This window comes from Saccostrea echinata, unplaced genomic scaffold (genome assembly GCF_033153115.1).
Source record: "Saccostrea echinata isolate AGI-Se365-2 ecotype Australia unplaced genomic scaffold, CSIRO_AGI_Sech_v1 ptg000009l, whole genome shotgun sequence".
NCBI lineage: Eukaryota > Metazoa > Mollusca > Bivalvia > Ostreida > Ostreidae > Saccostrea > Saccostrea echinata.
In genome coordinates this window covers 40,730,579-40,754,536 of record NW_026889758.1, presented here as the reverse complement: position 1 = coordinate 40,754,536, position 23,958 = coordinate 40,730,579, and the positions used below count along the sequence as shown (strand labels likewise).

The following is a 23,958-nucleotide window of genomic DNA, read 5'->3' as shown; positions in this document are numbered from 1 at the left end:
TCATGAGTATTCTTAAGCAATGAATATCTTCGTTTTGTTATTTTGCTATGGATAAATATTGACTGATTGTTGGAAGTGATAGATACTTATTGTTGCAATTGAGACTTACAGGACCACCAAGCTGTCGTAACCTTGGATCATCCCACTGTGTTGTTTTGTTATCTAAGATAAATATCAATATATCATTATTATCTGCTAAATTTCCACAATTACACATTTTTAAAAAAAAATCATCCTTATAAATAAAGACCGATTTGGGGTAGATTGCCCCAAAACAGAGATATGACAACATGCTACACAGACATGGAAATCAAACAGAAGTACCCTGGTGCATTGTAATTTCCATGCCTATGGAGTATATTATCACGTAAAAGTCTATTTTTGTAAATACTACTATTTACTTCAACCAAATCAAAACTTCTGTATACTAAGTTACTAACACAGAGATTACATGCATGCACATCAATAAATTAACCCTTAAGTATGCATGCACTTCTACACTTAAATTTATAAGGAACATTACAGCTCTAACAGATTCTACATAAGAAAAATGTAATATAACATGCTTCATTATCATATAACATACTGTGGTTGATATAGAAAACTCGTCCATCCATATGAGTCCTTTCTTCCCAACCAGGCTGTCAAATAAAAATAGACGATTTCATTCAAGTGCAATTTTACAATATAATTGTACATACTCTCAGTAAATCCGTAAAATCGCCTATTCTTTATAATTCTGTATCACTGAATTTCTACAGCATATTTGTCTTTGCTTCTGCTTTTTCCTGACAGACAGAAGCCCTTAATTCTGTACGTAAAAGACCTCTTACATTCTGGGCACCTTTAAATGTCAGGAATGAAGTTTGGATTCTGAGAAATACTTACAGGTAGGGGACCTAGATTCTGTAGAAGATCCTCATTGGAGGAACTCCTCCTGACGAGGGCTGGTGTATCAGCAGTACCTCGTACACTGGCTCTCTGATTCTGGGATTTTCTGGGGTCTTCCTGCATAAAACAATGACACTGTGTTTAAATATTGTCATCCTTGATATTGTTCATAGGTATCAGCTTCTAACAAATTCTCAAAACCACAATGTAGATATAACAGTAAAACAGATAATGGCAATTGTCAATCAGCAAGCAGAAATAAGCTTTCAACATGTTCAAACCCAATACAAAGAAAGACTATACTGAAATGTTATTTAGTTTCAAATAAAGAGTACTTAGATTAGTTTTACCCATGTGGTCACTCTGTTGTTGTGATTGATAAAGAACACCCGTCCACTGGGTGCTACACTCATACCCCAGCCAGCGGGGAGGGGCTCCTCATTGCTTTCTGCACTAGCTGCATGAGCCTGAAAAAAATTTATAAGTGAAAATTATGTTGATTAAAAAAATCACTGATATAAATTACATTCACAAAGTACATGTAACCATATGTATAAACAATTACTTGGATAAATAGCTGCATGGACAATGCAACTTTTACACATTTCATACTACTGGTACTACATATGGTTTAGTTGTCATGAACATCAAACTATCATGTATATAAATGGACAGAGTATATGGAAAATATGTAATGTATGTACAGTACAACTTATCTAAAACAAATCAACAAAATCATTCAGTTTTAAAAATTCATATACCTTGAAAACCAGTCAAGACACATTGTGTTTCAAATAAAACTTCAAAGTCATGAACTCCATTTTGCTGATAAATAACATGATATTTATATATGTCATTATAATCATATAGTTTTTATATTTGATGTCCATGAATAAAGAAAAACAAATTTCAAAATTCTAATGTATTTTTAACATATGACTAACTACACTTCACCCTGGGTTCAAACTCAGAATCTAGGGAACATGAATTGTATAATTTTGTTACAGGACTCTCTGTCTAGTCATGTAAATGTCCATACATAAAGAAGATACTTGTAGTACATTTTTCTTTTTCTATATCTGACAAACTTAGCTAGCTACTGAGCCTGAATCCAAAGAATCTGGTAGAGGACTAACTATTTGTTAGTTTGCAAGAGAATAAGATTTTAAAAAAGATTGCATAAAGTTTGATGGTTTCAACCTCTGCTCCTCAGACCAAAAGGGGCTGGGACAATGAAATGCAAAAAATTTGTTTCTATTTATTTTTAGATGCTGGCTACTGAATTTGGTTGAAACTGGCTCAGGTATTGCAATATAAAAGCTAAAGAAGAAGAAGCAATAGGTTACCTGAGTGACTCATGTGACCTAAAAACTCTTTTACACATGTATTATCAAAATTATTTTCAGTTTGATCAAGCACCTCTATATGCTTCCTATACAAAAATTTTCCTTAACTACTTAACGTATATACTCACCTATAAGTCAGTCCACCTATAAGTCAGTTGTATTTTTTAAGCTTAAATTAGAGGGATTGACCTGGTGAAATACCAATCTTTTTATAACTCGCTTATAAGTCGGATAAAGAGTTTTGGACCAAAGTTTAACACCCAAAAAACCTGACTTATAGGCAAGTATATACAGTAATCATGAAAAGCAATTTGGTTTACTAAACACTACCTCTGCAATTACATAAATGTATTACAATAAATCAATCCAAGCGGTGCACTGTTTTATTTTTGAAAAAAAAATTAAGCAGTGTATCCAGCAATACACAATTTTATCTGGGTAATTATCAAATATCATATCACTTAAGCATAAAATGACTAAAACTGAGATAAATTCCTGACAATTTCCAACCCCTTGAAAAGAAACAAAATATGGTACATGCTCTATAGGCTTTTTGTAACTCTTACAATTCCTTGATTTCTGATTAACTTAATAACTTGAACCTCTGGCCAGTAGCATACTTGTTTGTATGTAATGAGACCACATTCACAACTAAATGTATAATTACTGGCATAAAATGTTTATCATTGCAAAAGATAAAAGAAAACCTTTCCTTCATTCAGAAATCTCAACAAGAGGCATGCCAATCATTTGAATGAGTTAGACACAAAGCTAGTTTTTGTCAAATCCATGAAGATGGTCATTCGCAGTGTTTTAAAGACATCTAACATGCAAACAGCAATGGCCTTTTTATATATGTAACTATACACTTTCCTTATTCTGCATCAATTCCAAAAAACAAATCTATCACACATTTAAAGTTGAAGATCGATCGATCCATCCATCCATCCATCCATCCATCCATCCATCTATCTATCTATCTATCTATCTATCTATACACACACACCGGAATATATAAGAAATAAGAAATTGTTACACGTATTATGTGTTTGAGAAATTGAAGTCATTTCAACTAAGTGAAAGGAGTATTCAAAAATAAAATAATGTGTCCTTGGTGTTGTTTTTTTTTTTTAAATAAATTTGTACACATAAATTCTAATGATGCATAAAAAGTACAATGCAGATGGTTGAAGTTCTGTAAGTTTCTTAAACCAGAAGTCTCTGATGAGACTGTAGCTCTACTGGTCTGTATGTATAACAAAAGAAAAGTAGCACTTGGATTTGAAACTTTGCAACATGCAACAATAAATAGAATTATGTATCTTAATGTAGTCTACTTCTGTGCCAATTTATATTGAAATCAAATGAAAACTGTAAGGGGGGTTAGCGTTTTGAAAGTATTTCACGGAAATTTCTATTTTTAGTAACCATGAAAACACCATTCACCGAAATAAAAGAACAGAAATACATATTATGTATCATACATATCATGTATTCTATCTGTGTGCCCAATTAGATTGAAATCAGACCAAAATTGTAGGAGGAGTAATGTTTTATGGGAATTTCACAAAAATTTCTATTTTTAGTAACTATGGCAACACCGTCCATCGAAATCAAAAACCGATGCACTAAATTATGTACCTTAGTGTAGTCTACTTGTGTGCCAAGTTATATTGAAATCAGACCAAAACTGTAGGAGGAGTAGCGTTTTAAAGGAATTTCACAGAAATTTCTATTTTTAGTAACCATGGCAACACCGTCCATCGAAATTAAAAACCGATGCACTAAATTATGTATCTTAGTGTAGTCTACTTGTGTGCCAAGTTATATTGAAATCGAACCAAAATTGTAGGAGGAGTAATGTTTTAAAGGAATTCTACAGAAATTTCTATTTTTAGTAACCATGGCAACACTGTCCATCGAAATCAAAAAACGATGCACTAAATTATGTATCTTAGTGTAGTCTACTTGTGTGCCAAGTTATATTGAAATCAGACCAAATCTGTAGGAGGAGTAGCGTTTTAAAGGAATTTCACAGAAATTTCTATTTTTAGTAACCATGGCAACACCGTTCATCGAAATCAAAAACCGATGCATTAAATTATGTATCTTGGTGTAGTCTACTTTTATGCCAAGTTATATTGAAATCAGACCAAAACTGTAGGAGGAGTAATGTTTTAAAGGAATTTCACAGAAATTTCTATTTTTAGTAACCATGACAACACCGTTCATCGAAATCAAAAACCGATGCACTAAATTATGTATCTTAGTGTAGTCTACTTGTGTGCAAAGTTATATTGAAATCAGACCAAAACTGTAGGAGGAGTAGCCTTTTAAAGGAATTCTACAGAAATTTCTATTTTTAGTAACCATGGCAACACCATTCACCGAAATCAAAAACCGATGCACTTAATTATGTATCTTAGTGTAGTCTACTTGTGTGCCAAGTTATATTGAAATCAGACCAAAACTGTAAGAGGAGTAGCGTTTAAAGGAATTTCACAGAAATTTCTATTTTTAGTAACCATGACAACACCGTTCATCGAAATCAAAAACCGATGCACTAAATTATGTATCTTAGTGTAGTCTACTTGTGTGCCAAGTTATATTGAAATCAGACCAAAACTGTAGGAGGAGTAATGTTTTAAAGGAATTTCACAGAAATTTCTATTTTTAGTAACCATGACAACACCGTTCATCGAAATCAAAAACCGATGCACTAAATTATGTATCTTAGTGTAGTCTACTTGTGTGCAAAGTTATATTGAAATCAGACCAAAATTGTAGGAGGAGTAGCATTTTGAAAAATTGTTTACAGACAGACGGACAGACAGACAGACAGACGGACGGACGACGGACACCTTACTATCGCACAAGCTCTTCTGGTCTCTGACCAGTAGAGCTAAAAATGACATTTTATTCAAACAGAAGTGGCAATGCATGGTGCATTTTTGTGCAAAAACATTTTTTTTTTAAATGTATACCTTAATATTATATATACATGTACCTTGTACAATCTATGAAAGGAAATTATACTTGTTTGGTTAAAGTAATATGCATTTCCTTAAAGAACCATTTAGTGTAATTTTTACTTCTTTATTATTATATCAAGTTAACACTACTGCACATTATGACACATTTTTATATACTCATTTTATATATATATAGATGCAAGAGTACATTATATCAAATTTTGCAGCACACAAGATTTTCAAGTAATATTTCCTCCAATTTATTCAATTACTCATAATTTCACTGCATATACATAGTTAATGTCAGTCATGCATTGTTTCATATCAGAAAATTTACATCATTTAAAACAATATTAATGTATGCTCATTTTTTGATACCCAGTTTCCTTAGCTTAGTTTACAGGTGTAAGTATACAGAAGGTAACAACTACACAGCATTGTCAGTTATAATGCATTCTAGCCTGAGCTTGGAAATTGAGATGCAATAATACAACATTTTTTTGGATGATTGATAAATCATGTTTATATTGAGAAAATGAAAATTTTGAAGTCCCATATCCCCTCCCTTGATGTTATGAATTGTTCAGACATTCCTTTGCTTTATTTTACCTTATAAACATGATTTATACCAAATGAAGTGGTTTACATACAACTGCTGACTTACTGTTGGAATGTCTATTGAGGCAGCACGTACATTTGCTGATCGTCGCTGTAAAATTTTATGCAGTAGTGTAATTTTGTCATTGATAATGTATCGTGATATTTCAAGTTTCACTAAATTAAGTCAACTAAATGTACATGTTTGTTATATACATATATTTTTTGTGTGTGTGTGTGTTTTTTATCTTCTTGTTTATATAGCCAGTAAAAATTGTCAATTTATTTGCTTCATTGTAGAAAAATTAAAATACATAGCTCCCGATTCATCCTGTTTTAATGACACCTTAGACAGAACAGAAATGTAGTAACAGAGATTCTCTTTCTGAGAAAATGCCTAAATTGTTAACACAATTTGCAAAAAAAAAAAAAATACTAAAATAATATATTTTAAACAGACTTTAGGAATAAAAGGTTCTATAAAACAGTCTAGTTCTATACCTCTCTCCGTTCCTGGGGTTCCTCCTGTGCCCTAACCTCTGTGGCGGTTGTTGGCAAGGCCATTTCACTGTGCATACTAATAGTGTCCTCGACGCTGACATGACGACGTGAACGGAATAACTGTGCCGCCTCGTTCCTTCTGTGCTGAGCCTCCTCTGAAGGGCTCTCTTGATTTTCCCTACAAAATATATAAATCTTCATTTTATTTTCTAAATAAGTCATTTTATCACTTTTTGTTTTACTCAACTGTTCAACAAACCTTGCTTAAATTCATACTTAATTCCTCTGACAAGATATTTTGAATTAAAGTGCTTTCTTCTTGGGTTACTCAAAAACAACTCTAATTTATATGTCTTAAAAAGAATAGAAGCCTTCACTTATGTTTACTCTTTTTGTGTGTGTGTGTGTTTTAAGGTATAAAATATCCAACCATTCAATTTTTGAAAAAATGGTTATGCAGAAATATGCTTTGTTTGATGGTAGGAATTAGTTTACCCTGTAGGTCTCTCAAACTGTGTGGCCCGTGTGACTCCGTTAACGTAATAAATTCGTCCATTGGAGTCCTGTCTCTCCTCCCAGTCAGGTGGCAGTGATGTACTCCCTGTTCTTTGTCCCCTACACAATGTACAATGTATAAAATAAAAAGTGATCAATTGACTTTAATATTTAGAAAATAAAATGAAGATTTACAGCAATTATTTGTATAATCACTTCGATAATCAAGGTACTAAAAAATATCTGCTAATTTTGACATTTCAGTTTTAAGAAAATTAATTCTTACTAGATAATTATCAAGCCTTAATGCAGAATGTGTTTCTTTCTAAAGATATATCAATTTGAGCTACCTTATTTTTGCCTTTTCTTGATTATCTCTCCTTGGAAGGGGGCACTGCCCTTCATTTGATACTTTGTGGCAAGTTTGATTGATATTGGTACAATGGTTCTTGAGAAGAAGTTGAAAATGTGAAAAGTTTACACACATCTGCATGATGATGGACAAAAACAGATAGAAAAAGGTCACCTGAGTGATTTAGGTAACCTAATAATTCTAATACACATGTACTTAAATAGTAGAAATTATATAGAATTGCAGAACTTTTCACAAACCACAAAATGTGTTGAAAATATTTATACACTCAACTTCAAACTTTAACTTTGTTATGCCTGTGGAATATTGGAATTTATAGTCAATGTAGATGACCTTAATACTTAAAGTATATTTGCCAAAATCATGTGAAAATTATGCCTGTGGAATATTGGAATTTATAGTCATTGTAGATGACCTTAATACTTCAAGTATATATGCCAAAATCATGTGAAAATTATGCCTGTGGAATATTGGAATTTATAGTCAATGTAGATGACCTTAAAGGTGCTTAGACACAGATTTGAACTTAATATTTTCTCAAATTTTCTGCATAATATCACGACTTATATATTGCAATAGCATTTCACAGGAAAATATAATTAAAAACTTATTTTATCTGGAAATTATTGAAACTACGAATTCCGGGAGGCGTTTGATTAACACATCTTTGCACTTACACGGATTTTAATTTACCCTTAATATTTAAGAAAAGAAGCGATTTTGTTACGTATTAATGAATAATATTACATCTATAATCCAGAAAATTCCGAATAAAACTGTTCGAAAGCAAAACTAACTCACCAGTATTGTCAGTCCGTGCTCTGTGATGTGTACAGAGTTTAACAAATTGAACACATCCTTGAAACGTAAACTGTTTTTGTAAACAGGGCACGAGCTCTGTTATTGTTAATGTTTACGATTCATCGGGTGTGTTCAATTGTTAAACTCTGCACACACCACTGAGAACGGACTTACAATACTGTGAGTGGGTTTTGCTTTCGAACATTTCTACTTTGAATTTTATGGGTTATAGTTTTAATATTTTTCATCAATATACAACAAAATTGCCACTTTTCTTAAGTATTAAGAATAAAATTAAAATATGTGAAAGTGCAAGGATGTGTCAATCCAATGCGTCCAGAAATTCGAAGTTTTGATAACTTCGAGATGAAATAAGACTTTTATTATATTTTAGTATGAAATGTTATAGCAAAATATAAGTCAAGAAATTATACAGAAAATTAGGGAAAATATTAACTTCAAATCTGTGTCCAAGTACCTTTAATACTTAAAGTATATTTGCCAAAATCATGTGACTGCTGCATCACATGACAAATTTAAATACTAAGAAAACCTAATCGTCCTCAAAATGTAGTTTTTCACCTAATTATATTGTCCTATATAAGTGCAAAATTGCTGATATTTCCATTGTGCACCTTAACTGTCCTGCATAACTATAACAAAAATCTTGGTGTTCAGAATTTTGAATCTTGGTGTTGTCTAGTTGTCAAGTTTTACTGAAACTGGGCCGTAACTTTAGAAAAGTAAAATTTTAATATTTGTTTTCAGACATAATACACTGATACACAAACATAGGACACCTTCCATTGCATAAGCTCTTCTGTATTTCACCAAGTAGAGCTATACCCAATCAAGCCATAAACCATTCTCAAAGTATTAATCAGAAAAATTAAATATCTTTTTCAATGCTAATGTAACTGATACCTGGGAGGTGGATCCCACTGTGTTTTGCGGGTGTTGTGATTGATATAGTATTTTCTCCCAGTAGGCTGGTGAGTTCTGACCTCCCATCCAGGTGGAAGGGGTTCATTTTCCTCCTCATTAGTGGGCCCTGATGCCCCTGAGGCATCATTTGTGCAGGAGATTGTTCTAAGTTGATCCAAGGCATTGTCTAGATTCACCATCTCCCACTGTAATAGATATATAAAAATAAAAAAATCTCTTATCAAAGTGATTAAAAGGAATGTTTTACTCCTTTATAAGATTTTACAACAAATGTCCAAACAGTCCCAATACCTCAAATAATAGACCTAAAGAATGGACATGCCAACTGACAATATTGAAAGAAAAGATAACCATTTGGAGAAAACCACAGGATGTGGATGTACGCCTTCATACTGCAATTACTTTAAAAGCAGGAATCATAGAAGCTTATACAGGATGCGACTGTGCTTAAATTCCATGGCCGTGCCCCCCCCCCCCCCCAATAATTTTGCTGATATATAGATTACTGTAGAAAACATAGCTACTATATGCTTGTGTCCCCTCAATAAAAATGCCTGATGACCTTTTTCTTTTTTTTTTTTGCTTGTCAAAGAATTTTTGGTAGTTGATAGTGCCCCTCCAACTGAAAATGTATGGCTGTGCCCCCCCCCCCCCCCCCCAAACTGAAATTGCTTCCTACGGGCCTGAATTCACTGCGCATGTTATCTGTACCAAGGTCATTTGCACAGGGCAAAATCCCAGGGATGCAAATTATTTTTGTTCTGTTTAAAAGCATTTTGTTCTGTGTTAAAAGCAAACAATAATTTTTTATCAACAATGCTTTACATGGTATTTGTTATTTTTCAAAACACTTTGAATCTTTTCTATCCATTCAGTGAAATGCCACTATTGACTTGGTGATATACGTGTACCTTTTCTTCGAAAGACTGATTTTTTGTGAATGAAGTGCAAGTTGCCTGTCATCATCAGTGGTTGATGAAATCATTTTTAAACAAAGGTATTACACTAGAAGTGGAGAAGCGTAAGCAGCCGGAATGTCAATGAAAATATGATTTAACTTTGATAGCAATAATTTGCAGAAAAGAAAAATGGTTGTCTTACTTTGTTTAAAAAGTAAAAAAAAAAAATCTGATTATCATAGATTAGTACAGTTGAACTTCGATATTTGGAACACTGATATCTCAAATACCATGGATATGTTGAAGTGATTTGGAAGTCCCAACCAATTTTTCTTTAAGTATTTTACCCCTGATATCTCGAATCCTCGGATATCTCTCTGTTTTTTCTCGTTCCCATCGAGTTCGAGATAATGAGGTTTAAGGGGAAGAAGGACGTTGAGGTGAAAAAATACCTGTCATTCAATTTTTTTCATATTTTGTATATTTCTTATTAAGTATGTCCCACATATCTTAAAGCAGTTATATCATTAGGTTTCTAACCTTATTTTAGAGATATTGATTGACAAATACTATGCCCTACAGTATCTAAGTAGAGTTTTAGTTCTCCATGTTTCCGGGCCCATTACTCTGTCCATAATGGGATTTTTTAAGCAAAGATAAAAAATATGTAAGTGGACATGTATCTTTTAAAATATTTCATAGTATGAATAGGGTTTAAAATTCGAAAAAGCAAGTTTCTTCTATCACATTGCATCTGGATAGCGAAAATTATGTACTTTTTAAGACAACTTTAACAACAAAAAACGTAATTTACCAAAAATTCTATCATTCAATATTTTTAAATTTACGTTGAAATGTAAGTCTTCAAATTATTGATTAACTGTAAAAATTTCGAATGGTGAAGCTGACCTCAATATTGCACAGGACATCATTAAAGAGGACATAAGCATGACAAAAACGTGTCATGTTTTGCATTTCTCGAGTACGGGAAAAACCAACTATGACGTCACATGTAGCTAAATAAGCGAAAGAAGATATACCTACATAAGATTTCCGTCATCAGCCATGCAAAAATAATTTTTGTATTCCCCGTGTCTCAGAATATTTTATCATATAATGATTAAGACCTGTTTTCACAAAGTAATACCGCCCCTGTATTCACTGAGTATGATCTTGCTGTACTAACAGATCGTGTATGACGTCACCGACTTGTTGGACGCGCAGTTTAGGGAAACAGAGGAGTGGATCAATCTTTTTCATAATTTGTTAATGTTTACAAGAATTTTAAAACTTTTTATTTTTTTTGATATAAGATGGTTATCAAAGTTTAAAAAAATGTTTAAAAATTATACAAGAACTGATGCTTTACACGTTTTGCACTTATATAAACGGAGACTATGACGTAGTTAAACAGAGTCATGTGACCATGTGTCCTTCATCCCCTTAATTGTATTTTTACAAATAACTTTATAAGAAAATAATTTGAATAATTCAAAAGAAAATTACAAACAAGTCTTATTGGTTTGATTAACCAGTTACTGGGAAAAAACTGCAACTAACCAGTCACAAAAATTTAACCGATTGCATCCCTAAAATTTACAAGGAAGGTTTGGTTTCTGATTGTCAGCTGAAGAGATACTCACTGATGGGTCGGTCGAGTTCTGTGCCCCTGAATCATCCTGCTCCGTCTCACCATCTTCTTCACTATGTATATATCCAAGGTAAATCTTTAAATTACCTTTTACTCGGGATCGAGAACTACAAAGTAAATAAAAAGACAAAAACTATCAACACTATGCCTGATCAAATCATATTTCCATTCTTTAACTTTATTGTCTTGTTTAGTCTAATTCCATATTTTATTCTGAAGAAAATAAAAACACTGATAAACAATGGTATAAACATTACCACATAACAGTTTTTCTCTGCATATCAAAATGTTTGAAAATAATTACATGTATACCAAAACACTGGGTTTTTTTTTTAAATATTATTTTTTAGATTGTTTCAGTGATTTAATAGAGTTTTTTCACTTTTTGGTAATAAATATGTATATACGGTACACAAACAGGGACAATTTTAATGGGAGTTTAATTTTTTTGCGAGCTAAAAATGCTTGAAGAGAAAAGAAAATCGGATCATTGTGAAAATAATTTGTTATATGTATTAATTACATATCCTGTCACTCCTGGAGGGATGAAAAGCTGGGCCCATTGAGTTTTTTTTTTCAATGCAAAATTGCTTTTACCTCCCTCAACTTTATATGCTTCGAAATAGTCAATATGATAGAATTACAAAGATAAATTCATGTTTATCTTTAAAAGCAATATACACTGCTTAAAAACTGTTTTCTGAAAGCAATATATCTTCATCTAGAAAGTTTTTCGGAAGGGCAACAGAGTTTTATATGTACTGGCATCAGTGGGTCACACAGAGAGGTGAATTTCATATCCTGTAGGAAAGTAGGGCTTTGATACATTTGTTATCTGTCAAAAGACTGTTAGCATTCTTTAAAGAAATACAGTCACCACTTTCACACAAGTAAAAACTTAAACATATGACTTACCTGCGAGGCCTTAACAGGTATGATTTAGGTTCAATAGGATTGTCACCTTCGGTTTGTATTGCTGTGTGATCTAACGGGATTTCAACCAGGCCCAGAAAATCATCTCTGGTCTAAAAATAACACTGATTTAAAATACCGAGAAATCCTGGTATGTGGATACTCTTCTGTGTATTCTTTGTTACTGGCACAACTCTGTCCCAACTTACATGTACGTGAAAAATTAATAACAGCAATAAGTTCTTACACAGAACGGTTTAAAGTACTTATACATTTGTGCATACTTTGAGTTCTTAGTACGAATGATTATGAACTGATAATAATGTAAAACTGATACAGAACTTATCATGAAAGAAATTGCATTTCTTAGAATAAAGTCTGATGTTGCTTGTGGATACTGAATACATGAACATACAACCAATGCATCCTTACCACTCTGTTGGAATCAAACACTTCAAATAACAGTTTATTGTCCCTGGGGTTAACCTAAAATTGAAACACAGAACACTGCACCATATTCAGTGATATATATATATATATATATGTATATAAATATATACATATATATATATATATATATATATATATATATATATATATATATATATATATATATATATATATATATATATATATATATATATATATATACTAGGGATGTCAACGAGTACCCGGTTAACCGGGTACTTGATTGAACGTCCGATATCGAATACTAAAAATGGTACTCGGTTACTCGGAAGTGTATTTTTTTCTTATTTCAAAGTACATATTTTTATCAAAAAACTTAAGTACAGGTCCACCTAACAATCAGGCAGGAGGTGATACATAGGGTTCTCAGAAATTAATGATTTTTCACTCACAGTTTTTTCTTGGGCTATAACTTATAGCCCAAGAAAAAACTGTGAGTGAAAAATCATTTTGTATAAAGCCTTCAAAATGAGTGAAATTTCGTCAATCTACAAAGAAAAATTGGCTGGTTGCTAGGTAAATTTCTTTGTCCAGGTTTCCATAGTAACAATGACCCCAAATATTTTTCCTTCCACATACATGGCTTATAGCCCAAGAAAAAACTGTGAGTGAAAAATCATTAATTTCTGAGAACCCCCATGTATCACCTTTAATATATAGGCTGCCTGATTGTTACGTGGACCTGTACTTAACAATAATTTAAATATGCATACGATAATTGGCGTGTCGTCATCTATACCTGTAAAACACCCGTTATCACCTGTGGCTGTATATATACAGTAATTAGTGACCAATCACCTGGTACACAGCTGTTCTCACCTATCGTGGTTCTTAATTTTTGAATGGCTTCAATGATTGTTTTCAGTGAACATAGTTTAAGTATGGTCTATAATCTTCAAATCGTTTTTAAATTTTTTAATTAATATACGGTAGCGAAATCGGACATGCATAGAAATGCCGCTACCCACTTCAAGGGTGAAGAAATATTTAGAAATAAATAAAGATTAAAAAAATGTTGAAAGTCAGTTTGCGTAGTAAGTTTAGTGTGTACGGGGGAAACAACTGACATATGAAATAATATTGACTAGCGATCCCAACAACGTCCGTTCCTTCCCTTTCGCTAGTCTAATCACCAAAAACCTGCACAACAGATTGTTTTCCTTTTGCGTTGATGAAATAGATCCTAAACAAAAACTGTAAATCATTTGTCATTTTTGATGTATTAATTGTGTCTTTTTTTGTTTATTTGATAAATAAATTTAGTACCAAAAATAATTTCCCTTTTACTCAATTTTTTATACACATTAATAAACGTGATAAAAACAGCTTTGGGGTTTAACACAGCTTAACCGGGCTCAAGAAAATTAACACACATGTATTTTCAGTTTTACCGAGTACCCGGGTACTCGATCGGAAAAACGTCCGAGTAACCGATTATCAAAAATTGACCGATTTGACATCCCTAATATAAACATATATATAATGTCACAAAATTTAATTTATGTGCAATTCTTATTATGGTAATCTTTTACAACTTATGATTTTGGAGTTTTAAAAAGAAATATAATGAATTGCAGTTAACCTTCAAAACTCACCCTAAAAAAGAACTCTTCATTCCACACAGGATTTAATGTCTGAAAAATAAACAAATAAGCAGGGATTTAATGTCTGAAAAATACACAAATAAGCAGGGATTTCATTTTTTTCCTGGACAAGTAATGATAAGTTTGTAGGAAATCCACTTTAACCCTTGAGTTAAATACAATTAAGCATTGGTGATAAAAGACTACTGTATCATTTAAAATAGAACGCATACAAGTTCTTAAGAAATGAAGTTGATGATGATTGTATAACTTTTACCTTTTTAATAGTTGCTGTAGTGGCAGAGTCTATGAGTCCAGATTCTCTATCTCCTCTAAACAAAGAAATCCTCACATATGGATCACTGAAATAAAAGTGATAGAAAAATTTACATCCTAAAGCAAATAATAATGATACAGAGTGAATACATGTATAATGTTATGTATTCCAAGAGGCTACTATCCTATATAGAACACTCATTTACAAATGGAAATATAAATTCAGTTGCAGAACCCAACTGAGGCATGATTTTCCAATGACTTTGATTTATAAACTACACACAGTTTATATAGAGTGGGCCCTTTATGAAGCAGTGTCATTTGGGAATTATCAATCTTTTCGAAATTTATAAGATCAGAAACTCAAGCTTCCGCAACTCTTTACTGAACAACTTTACATTTTTAGAATGTATTTCCAATTATGATAAGTTTTCCATCAAATGAGGGAAGAAATGTACTTTATGATAGATGTATCACCGATTTCTATTTCCCTATTCAGTGTTTTCAATAGGATTTTTAATAGAAGGAATAGGAATTAAAATTGAAACAGTCGGAAACCAATTCTCAGCAAGGGGTCTGGGGGGATGCCCCAGTGGGTCCAGGGTAATGCACTGGCAGGGGGACCTTGGGCTAGGGAGGGGGGGGGGGCAAAGCCTCCAGGGGGAAAACAAAAATAAGAATTTTTGAATTATTTTTCTTACCTCTCAGGCTAACAAAATGTACAATTTTTTTTTCAATTAAAAATTAGAAAATTAAAAAGGCCATAATTCCCTCAAAAATCATAAAAGAGGTACGAAATCCAAACTTGATCTGTAACTAACCAAGGTACAATCACATATTAAAAATCAGCTCAATATCTGCAAGCGTTTAGAAAAAAGTGCGGAAAACCGTTAAAAATTAAAAAGGCCGTTATTCCCTCAAAAATCATTGAAGCAGGACAAAATCCAAACTTGAACTGTAACTAACCAGGATACACTCACATACCAAAAATGAGCTTAATATCTACAAGCGTTTAGAAAAAAGTGCGGATAACCAAGTGGGACAGACTGACAGACGGACGGACATACAGACGGACAGAGGAGGAGGAAACCTATTTTTCCCCCTCCAGTTTCACTGGTAGGGGACTAAAAAAATCAGGCCTCAAATTCCATTGGCCAAGATATTATAAATATCTGCTGTAATCTTTACTTAGCTTTAAGACTGGCATGAATTGAAAAAAAAAAGTTTATTTTCCTCTTCAACATTGTAGGCTGTTGTAGATACCTGAAGCTGGTGCCAATGAAGCCACCAGTTCTAAATAATCACATGTCAATCTAGGTCAAATCCTCTAAAGCCAAAATTATCATCACAAATTGTGAATTTTGTAGGAGGTTGGAATAAATTATTAAAATAATTATCTATTTTTTACTCTTTCAAGTTGTATGCAAAATACTGATCATACCAATCTTCCATGAAAAAGAGCGCACTCAAGGGAACTTACTCTAGATAATGTAGAGGCAATAAACCTATGGATTTCACGTACCAACCCCAGAGAAAATCTCAAATATGGTAATCTCAAAGCAAAATTTCTCGTACAAGTGGTTAATTTTGCCAGTTGTTATTGACAATCAAAAGGATCAGAAACAAGTTCTATCAACTTACTACTTCCTCTCCTTTTGCAGGTTGCTGGCTCTTATTAGAAACACTATTTTTAAAATGGGTAACACACACAATATTTATTAAAATTAAAATAAAAAAAAACATCGAAGTATTGCAATCAGGGACCTATATACTAACGGGATAGGCAACTCCTTCAGCGCCATGTTTATTTACCCAAAATGGCACACACAACACTGCAAGTTTTTCAAACTACTTTTTTTCCCAGTAAAAAGCTTGTTTTCTGATTAATGTAATCTGTTCTTTTTGTGTATCGGCATGGATATTTAATAAATTTTAAAGCACATATTATAAAATAATTTAGATATTAAGTAAACAACCACCAAATCGGCGATTTCTCGGAAATACGGCCGATCAGGGGCACGCACTGATTTTTAAATAAACGTAATTACTTCTAAGATAAGGAGTAAAAACGGTGCTTATAACAAATCTTGAATAATTTTTTGATAGATAATTTAAGATTTTATTCTGAAATATTTGATAGCAAAAGAGATATGTTTAATTAAAATTGACTTACGAAATCCCGCAACTTATGAGGTATCGCGAGATTTTCGAGAGTTGCCTTTCCCGTTAGTATATAGGTCCCTGTTGCAATGTATCATGTACAAAATATTTGAAAACACAATTAAGAATGCCATTAAAATAATTCTAATGCTTGTGACCATTTATGAGTAGTGTATTATTAATATATAATAAACATATAATATATATATAAATATAAACATTGAATTCTTATTTTTGAATGTCCTTGGTCCTATAACAGCATCTGTCTGTACTGACAAATTATCATACCGCCTTAACACTTGGTATTCAATTTGTTGGCACAGCCAGGTGCTGTTATACGATGATATCCAAAAATAAGAACTCAATGCCTGCGCTAACGTTTGCCCTTAATTGTAGATGTGTACTAAGAAGAGCTAGAATTAAAAGTTAAATTTGAAATAATCCTTGGAATATCATGCTTTTTACTTTATGTCAAAAATCTTGACGTGAGCCCATTGCAGAGGTTTCTAAAGGAACAAACTCTGCAAAGGAGACTGAGATAGAGGACTGTTCAACAGAGCAAATGTTTGTGAGATCTGTTGGTTGGAGGTATAAGGAATTTTGGTGAGCACTCGCAAACGTTCGCTCTGTTAAACAGGCCTAGAATTGAAACGTTTGAAATGTTCGAGGAAATTCGAACAAGTGTTTGTACATTATTTACAGTTTTTTTTATTATTATTATTAAAACAATGGTATATAATTTATACATAATTTATTACCTTGCACCAAATATGTCTTTCTTAGCCAAATTGACCCCATTTAAGACTTTTACCCTTAGTAATCGTGTAGTTCCTGGGGGTTCACCCTGTTAATAAATGTAAAGTTGGGTTACAAAATGTTCCCGACTACAAAAAAAAATCCACATATATCTCTTGAAATCGGAGAAGCTTAGAATCAAAGAAGTACTTACTGGCATAAATCTCAAACCATACGTTCTCTGAGATGCCATGTCTGTATTTAAAAGCAGTAAGTTTGCGTTTGTTGTTGACAAAAATTAGGGGCATGACCTATATTCCATTCTTGCCCAATACCCGGATGTTGTAATAACTTGAATGACGAACCCGCTTCTGTTTGCACAATCGGATCTCGTTCGCTTCGACGGAAACGGCCGAGTACCTACGATCCCTGAAATTTTGCCGCCTGTCCACAACAATTTTAAGAATATATCCACCATTGAATCTAAAATATCACGCAATTTCCTTTTACATGTTTAATTAAATATAACATTCTTCCTTAATTGATCTGTTGATAGGATGGTGGAAAAAAAACTTCTTCCTTTATGAATCAATAAGCATTTTTCTCTCTCTAACTTGAAATTGTTGAAATTTATGATGGGAGATTTCAAAGCAATATGAGCTGCATTTTTGAGAATTTTATTTTGCTGTTAAAATGTGTTATTTTGATAAATTTGTATGTGATTTAAACCTTTATTATCAATTAGACCAAAATAAAGTATTTAATTGTTCCAGAAGAAAGACGTCTGTACAATCAAATATATAGTATTATAAAGGAATCAATATTGTACAGGGAGACAATAATGTAATTTTGCTCCAGTCAAAGCTTATAAATAGTTCTTCCATTGCAAATATGAACAAAGGAAGTTATAAATGTTCTTTTTCTCTGTCCTTGAAATAATTAATTGCAATTTTGCAACCAAAATTTCTGACACCAAAGTTACAGCTCATATTGCTTTAAATATTAAAATAATACATTGTAGGCACTAGCACATTAGCAGTATACAATTATGCATACCAGAGGCCTATATAAACTTTATTGGGTGGCGGAGAGAGATGTTAATTGAAGTTACTGAGTTAGTAAAATAGTACTCTTAGACCATGCAATACTGTACTCGTAGATAGAAACAATTTAATTTATAAACCTACAGGTACGCTACAAGAAGTTACAAAATTGTAGAAAGGAGTTATTTTATCAAATTTATGTATAACCATACATACGTATATTGCCTGCTTTACAAAAAATGAAATGCAGTATTTTTCAGGACTGACCATCGCAAGATTTTTGAAAAGGGGCAAGCGGAGAGTGGGTGTGTCTGGGCTATCCCCTCCCCCGAGTGCTTTATAAATGGGTACCATTTTTGGTGGCTTCTGATGCATTCCGTAGGACACTTTATTTCAAAAATCATATTTAATGTGTGATCCCCCCCCCCGTTCCAACTGACTTTATTTTACAGTAATTTCCGTTGTCAACAACTACTCAATTTTATATTTATTATAAAAGTTCACACACCTTTAGTTAATATAAAAAGACCCATATAGCTGAAGAAACGGATCATCATTTTCAACATATGGAATGGTGCAAGTCCTGAATGAAAATCCACAATTACAGGATGTTCTGTCCAGAATAGCATTTTTCAGTTCAATAAGCAGTTTACTTGCCTGTCGGTTAAGACTTTTCGTACTTAGTAGGCTTCCTTCTTTTTCTTGTTTAATTTTACCTCAAAAGTTTCGAATAAAATACTATTTTTACCAAAAAATTGCAGTGGATTCAAGAATTATTAATTAAAATTCAGAAATGCAAGTTAATATACAATTTTTCTTTATAATCAGAATACCATATTCTTAATCTACGTGCTCAGTTTCAGCAAGAACTTATTTATATGTTCTGTATCAGTAAAACCCATAAAATTTAAAACAGAACATCAAACAGTTCTTGGGTAAACTAAGCAATAAAATACAGTGACAATTAATTCTTTTCTTATTTTTATTCAAGATTTTTTCTTTTTTTTCACATACAAAATGATGAAAATACACACTCATAGAGTGGAAAAAGAACACTCTCTGTTAACAGATGTAAAATGAAATCAATGAACATGAATAATGATGAAATGACCACTTCCATTCACCGCTTACATAACACTTTCACACATCTTCAAACATTATGAACATGATATGCTGCCATCTGAAGTCCAATGAATATGAAATTGTGACACACCAACTACCGTCTATAGATGGTTAGTCCCTGTACATATGTACAAAATAAATAGTTTACAAGTCACTTTGCACTGTTCACTTCTTAGCTGCGGCCTTCTTGGGCTTTGCTGCTTTCTTGGCCTTAGGTTTAGCAGGTGCCTTCTTCTTTGCTGGAGATTTGGCGGCCTTCTTTGGTTTCTTCTCAGCAGCAGCTTTAGGTTTCTTAGGTGACTTTGCCTTCTTCACTTTGGGTTTCGCAGCTTTCTTTTCTCCTGCGGGCTTCTTTGCAACAGCCTTCTTAGGTTTCTTAACGGCAGCTTTCTTGGGCTTCGCTGCTTTCTTTGCTTTGGGTGCCTTGGCGGCTTTTTCTCCAAGTTTGAAGGATCCAGAGGCTCCAGTTCCCTTGGATTGCTTCAGGGTTCCGTTCTTTACGCCAGCTCTGAGGGCCATTCTCAAATGGCGACTAGCAGCCTCGGCATCAACTTTGTTGTTGGCGACAATGTATTTCAGAATGGCCTGTCTTGAAGATCCTCCCTTCTCTTTCAGAGCTGTAAGAGCTGCCTTGATCATGTCGGAGTATTTTGGATGAGTTGCAGGCTTTTTGGGTTTGGCAGCCTTCTTTGCCTTTGGTGCAGCAACGTCAGCAGCAGACATTGTCGTTTTTTGAGTTACGAGATTTCGTACGTCCTTTCCACACAGAGAAAATTCGTATAATGACGCCGTATCGTTCTGCGCGCTTTATATAAAGCGAGCGCGGACGTCTGAGAAAGCACCCAACAGTGCGAGCTTGAATTTAACAAAATGTCTACTGTGTTTCTATATTTGTGTTTCTTGCCTCAGTATATGGCCTATTTAACCTATTGTTCACAAAGCAATATGTCTTTTATGAACGTTAATCGAAAGTTAGATGTTTTGCCTACAAAATAAATATATATTTTTATTGTGACACACCAAAAATAAACAGAAAATCGAATCGAAACGAGAAAATTTTGACCTGCGATACCACTTTGTGCTAATTTGAAGATCAATGTTTAAAAATTATGACTGGATCGAGTTGATTTTCATTTAGAGAGTAAATTGTCTATCATCATTCTATCGTACTGTGCAATATCTAGGCCTAAAACACTAAAATACGATATATAAACACACATTGAAAACACCCAAGAAAACACAAAAACTGAAGCTCCGCCATTTTTTCTCATAACTCTCGACTTTGTTGTTTAAAATATTTTATGAAATTCTTGATTTATTTAATACGTTTTACTATAAAAAATAAAAAAGAAGGGAAGTTTTGAGTGTTAGGCACACAAAATAGCAATTTATTTCACCTAATCAGGCGAAATAAGTATTTTATTTGGATTTTTCGTGTCTGGTATTTGACATTGTTTGCCCTGTGGTGTAGTAAACATATCACGAAAGTCAGTGGTACATTCTTTAGAATTTAGCTAAATTCAAAGCATATTCTGCCCAAACCAAGACATTTTTTTTTTAATTTTTTGGTTACTCTTGCAATTTCACGACTGAAATTTAAAAAAATTACAAATTTACGCCAAAGTCACCAAATATGGGAATTCTCTTCGTGCATATGACTTTGTTATGTTGGATTAAAACTGAATTTTTGGAGAGTGTAAATTTCAGTTAAAATCTATATCGTTCGTCTTTAAAATTTAATTCTTTGTAATTTGTAAACTCACCGATTTGTAAATTATATTTGTTAATTGATATAGATTTTACTTAATTCTAGCAAAATGTTGTATATTAATCTCGAAAATTGTTGCCTTTTATACATATGGGCACTTTGATTGGTATGCACCAACTACGAGAAAAAACAACATCGAAATTCATCAAAATAAGTTTTAAACAGTATTAAATAAAACTATGGATATATAAACACAAATAGCACAAACATTAAAAAAAAGAAGAAGAAGAAGATATGTGCATAATTATATGATATGTGAAGTACGTGACATAATTACATTGACATTGCTGTGTGATAAAACAAAATTCCATTGGTATTTCTTGTAAAATTCCTTGTTTTGTCAGTCATTCTGCATCCATGACACACTGATGTATTTAAGGAGAGGAAATAGTATGTTGTTAGAATTTTTTCCAATTCCTTTTGATTTGATTTATTCAATAAAATATGTTTGAAACTTTAGTACACTGCAAATAATGAATACACTGGCTTCTAGGGTAGTTCAACCTCAATCCTGAAACTACATGTATATACATGTATAACGTCAATGCTTTCTGAATCTACATCAGATAAAGTTCTAGATATGGCTTCTGATGTTATTGTAATTGCATTATGTTTAATTGAATACTATATACCATTAAAGGGTAAATACCAAAAATAAAATGGTTATATATCTCCCATCGAAAGGAATTTATTTGTATCCAACATCTTTATTAATTAATTATTTTGTGCAGCAGCTTCTAGGAATAAGTGTATTACCGCGTGTAATTTATACATATATTCAAATCATATATATATTAATGCAACTAGTGGCTAGAATCATAATTTCTTAATATACTCAGTAATTGACATGGCGAAGTTTTATCAATGTCTTGAAACTCATTAAAACCCCAATTAATGAACTGCTCTACACCAATTTTTTTTTTATATAAAATGTAAGATCGCGGTTTTTATGACTTAATTTTAATTAATCAACGGTAAATTTGATAACACTCCACTAACCCTTTTCATCGTTACGTTAGACAGCACAGAAGAGATGTAGAGAAACACACTACACCACGTATTCGCCGAAATGTTTTATGGTCTGCATGTGGAATTATTCGTATTAAAAACAGATAAAGGCATTGCTTTTCTTGCATAATAATAACCATCATCATCATAACAATTTATGTGTGCCAGTTACACAAATCTACCGTTAACTAGAGTTCATCTACAGGACCTGGAATCCAGGAATTTCAGTCAGGGAGGGGGGTGTAAATATCAAAATTTCACTTTTCGAAATGTCTTTACTTGTAACTCTCTGTATAATGATTAAACTGTAAAAAACAAAAAACAAAAACAAAACAAAACAAAACAAAAACAAACAAACAAACAAAAAACAAAACAAAACAAAAAAACCCCAATCAAATCGCAAATTTTATGGAAAGGATGGGAATAGCTCGGATCGCTCGTTAAAGTGAAGAAATCTTTTTTTGATTTTCGTGAACATTATGTCAACAATAATGTAATTTAGAAAGTTTTAGTTTTTATGATTAAAAAAAGGATAATTTTAAATTTAAAAAATCGTATTTTAACAATCTTAATTATATACACTTCTTCACTTTCTTTCAGTGTACCAGCATTCAGTTGGTCAATGAAAGATCAAGATGTTTTTGTTCTTTTTTGACTGTTGACATATTTTAGCAGTTTGGTAGGGGAGAAGGCATGTCAGAAGAAAATTATTGTGATTTCAATAAGTGGCTGGTAATAAATTAAAAAAGATTTAAAGGAGTTTTTTTTTAAACAAACACAGAAAAGAAAAAGGGTATATCATTTCTTTGTTTTAGCATTGGGGGTGGGTGGTGATTTAGAGGCTTCGCCTTTTTTAAGAGGATGAGATGACGTTTTCTTCCCTAAATTATTTTCAAGACCCTAGCATGGTTATCACGAATAAGCACGCACAGACTGCCCGTCTTTCATTTATAATTGTGTTGTATGAATTGACAGGAAAAAAATCTCACACATACACACGCCCTCACAAACACACACCCATCCTCAAACAAACACACACACGCTCACACCCTCACACAAACATACACACACTGTAAATGCAATTTATAATAGAGATTTACTCAGATCATCCATGTTTTTAAGAGAGCATTGATATTTCAATTAAATTTTAATCTTATTAAATTTTATTGTTTTTTTAACATTCATCTTGCATAGGGAAAAGTTAACATTTACATTAATTAAGTAAAATTAATTTTTTACTGACGCTCATTATATACAAAAAATATACAATGGGATGTCAGCATTGTCAGGAATTAACTGTTAGGTACACAATACAGTAGTTATCCTTATGTGTAAATTTATATCCATCAGTCGTGTAAAATATTCCAGAGAGCATTAAATTAGTTATATTACCAGGCGCGTAGCCAGAATAG

At 32.6% G+C, this 23,958-nt stretch overlaps 2 protein-coding genes across 3 annotated transcripts in view; both read right to left on the bottom strand.

Moving 5' to 3' along the window:
* The window catches only part of LOC133182392 (E3 ubiquitin-protein ligase NEDD4-like), a 33,902-nt gene extending 15,974 nt beyond the window's left edge, over nt 1-17,928 (bottom strand). The window contains exons 1-15 of one of the 2 annotated variants that reach the window (XM_061317223.1): nt 17,820-17,928; nt 17,629-17,714; nt 14,712-14,796; nt 14,447-14,485; nt 12,816-12,869; nt 12,387-12,496; nt 11,464-11,578; nt 8,901-9,106; nt 6,803-6,922; nt 6,308-6,485; nt 5,874-5,918; nt 1,242-1,358; nt 889-1,008; nt 587-641; nt 110-162 (exon numbers count right to left, since the gene is read on the bottom strand). In XM_061317223.1, coding sequence (XP_061173207.1) covers nt 110-162; nt 587-641; nt 889-1,008; nt 1,242-1,358; nt 5,874-5,918; nt 6,308-6,485; nt 6,803-6,922; nt 8,901-9,106; nt 11,464-11,578; nt 12,387-12,496; nt 12,816-12,869; nt 14,447-14,485; nt 14,712-14,796; nt 17,629-17,714; nt 17,820-17,858 — 1,422 coding nt within the window. In that variant the 5' untranslated portion in view covers nt 17,859-17,928. The remainder of the gene's footprint in view (nt 1-109; nt 163-586; nt 642-888; nt 1,009-1,241; nt 1,359-5,873; nt 5,919-6,307; nt 6,486-6,802; nt 6,923-8,900; nt 9,107-11,463; nt 11,579-12,386; nt 12,497-12,815; nt 12,870-14,446; nt 14,486-14,711; nt 14,797-17,628; nt 17,715-17,819) is intronic. The other variant, XM_061317224.1, reaches the window with a different exon arrangement.
* A 1,688-nt stretch (nt 17,929-19,616) lies between these two features.
* LOC133183726 (late histone H1-like) lies at nt 19,617-20,568 on the bottom strand. The gene has a single exon (XM_061318646.1). The coding sequence runs from the start codon at nt 20,491-20,493 to the stop codon at nt 19,936-19,938; it is 558 nt and encodes a 185-aa protein (XP_061174630.1). The 5' UTR covers nt 20,494-20,568; the 3' UTR covers nt 19,617-19,935.
* Between the last annotated feature and the right edge of the window lie 3,390 nt (nt 20,569-23,958).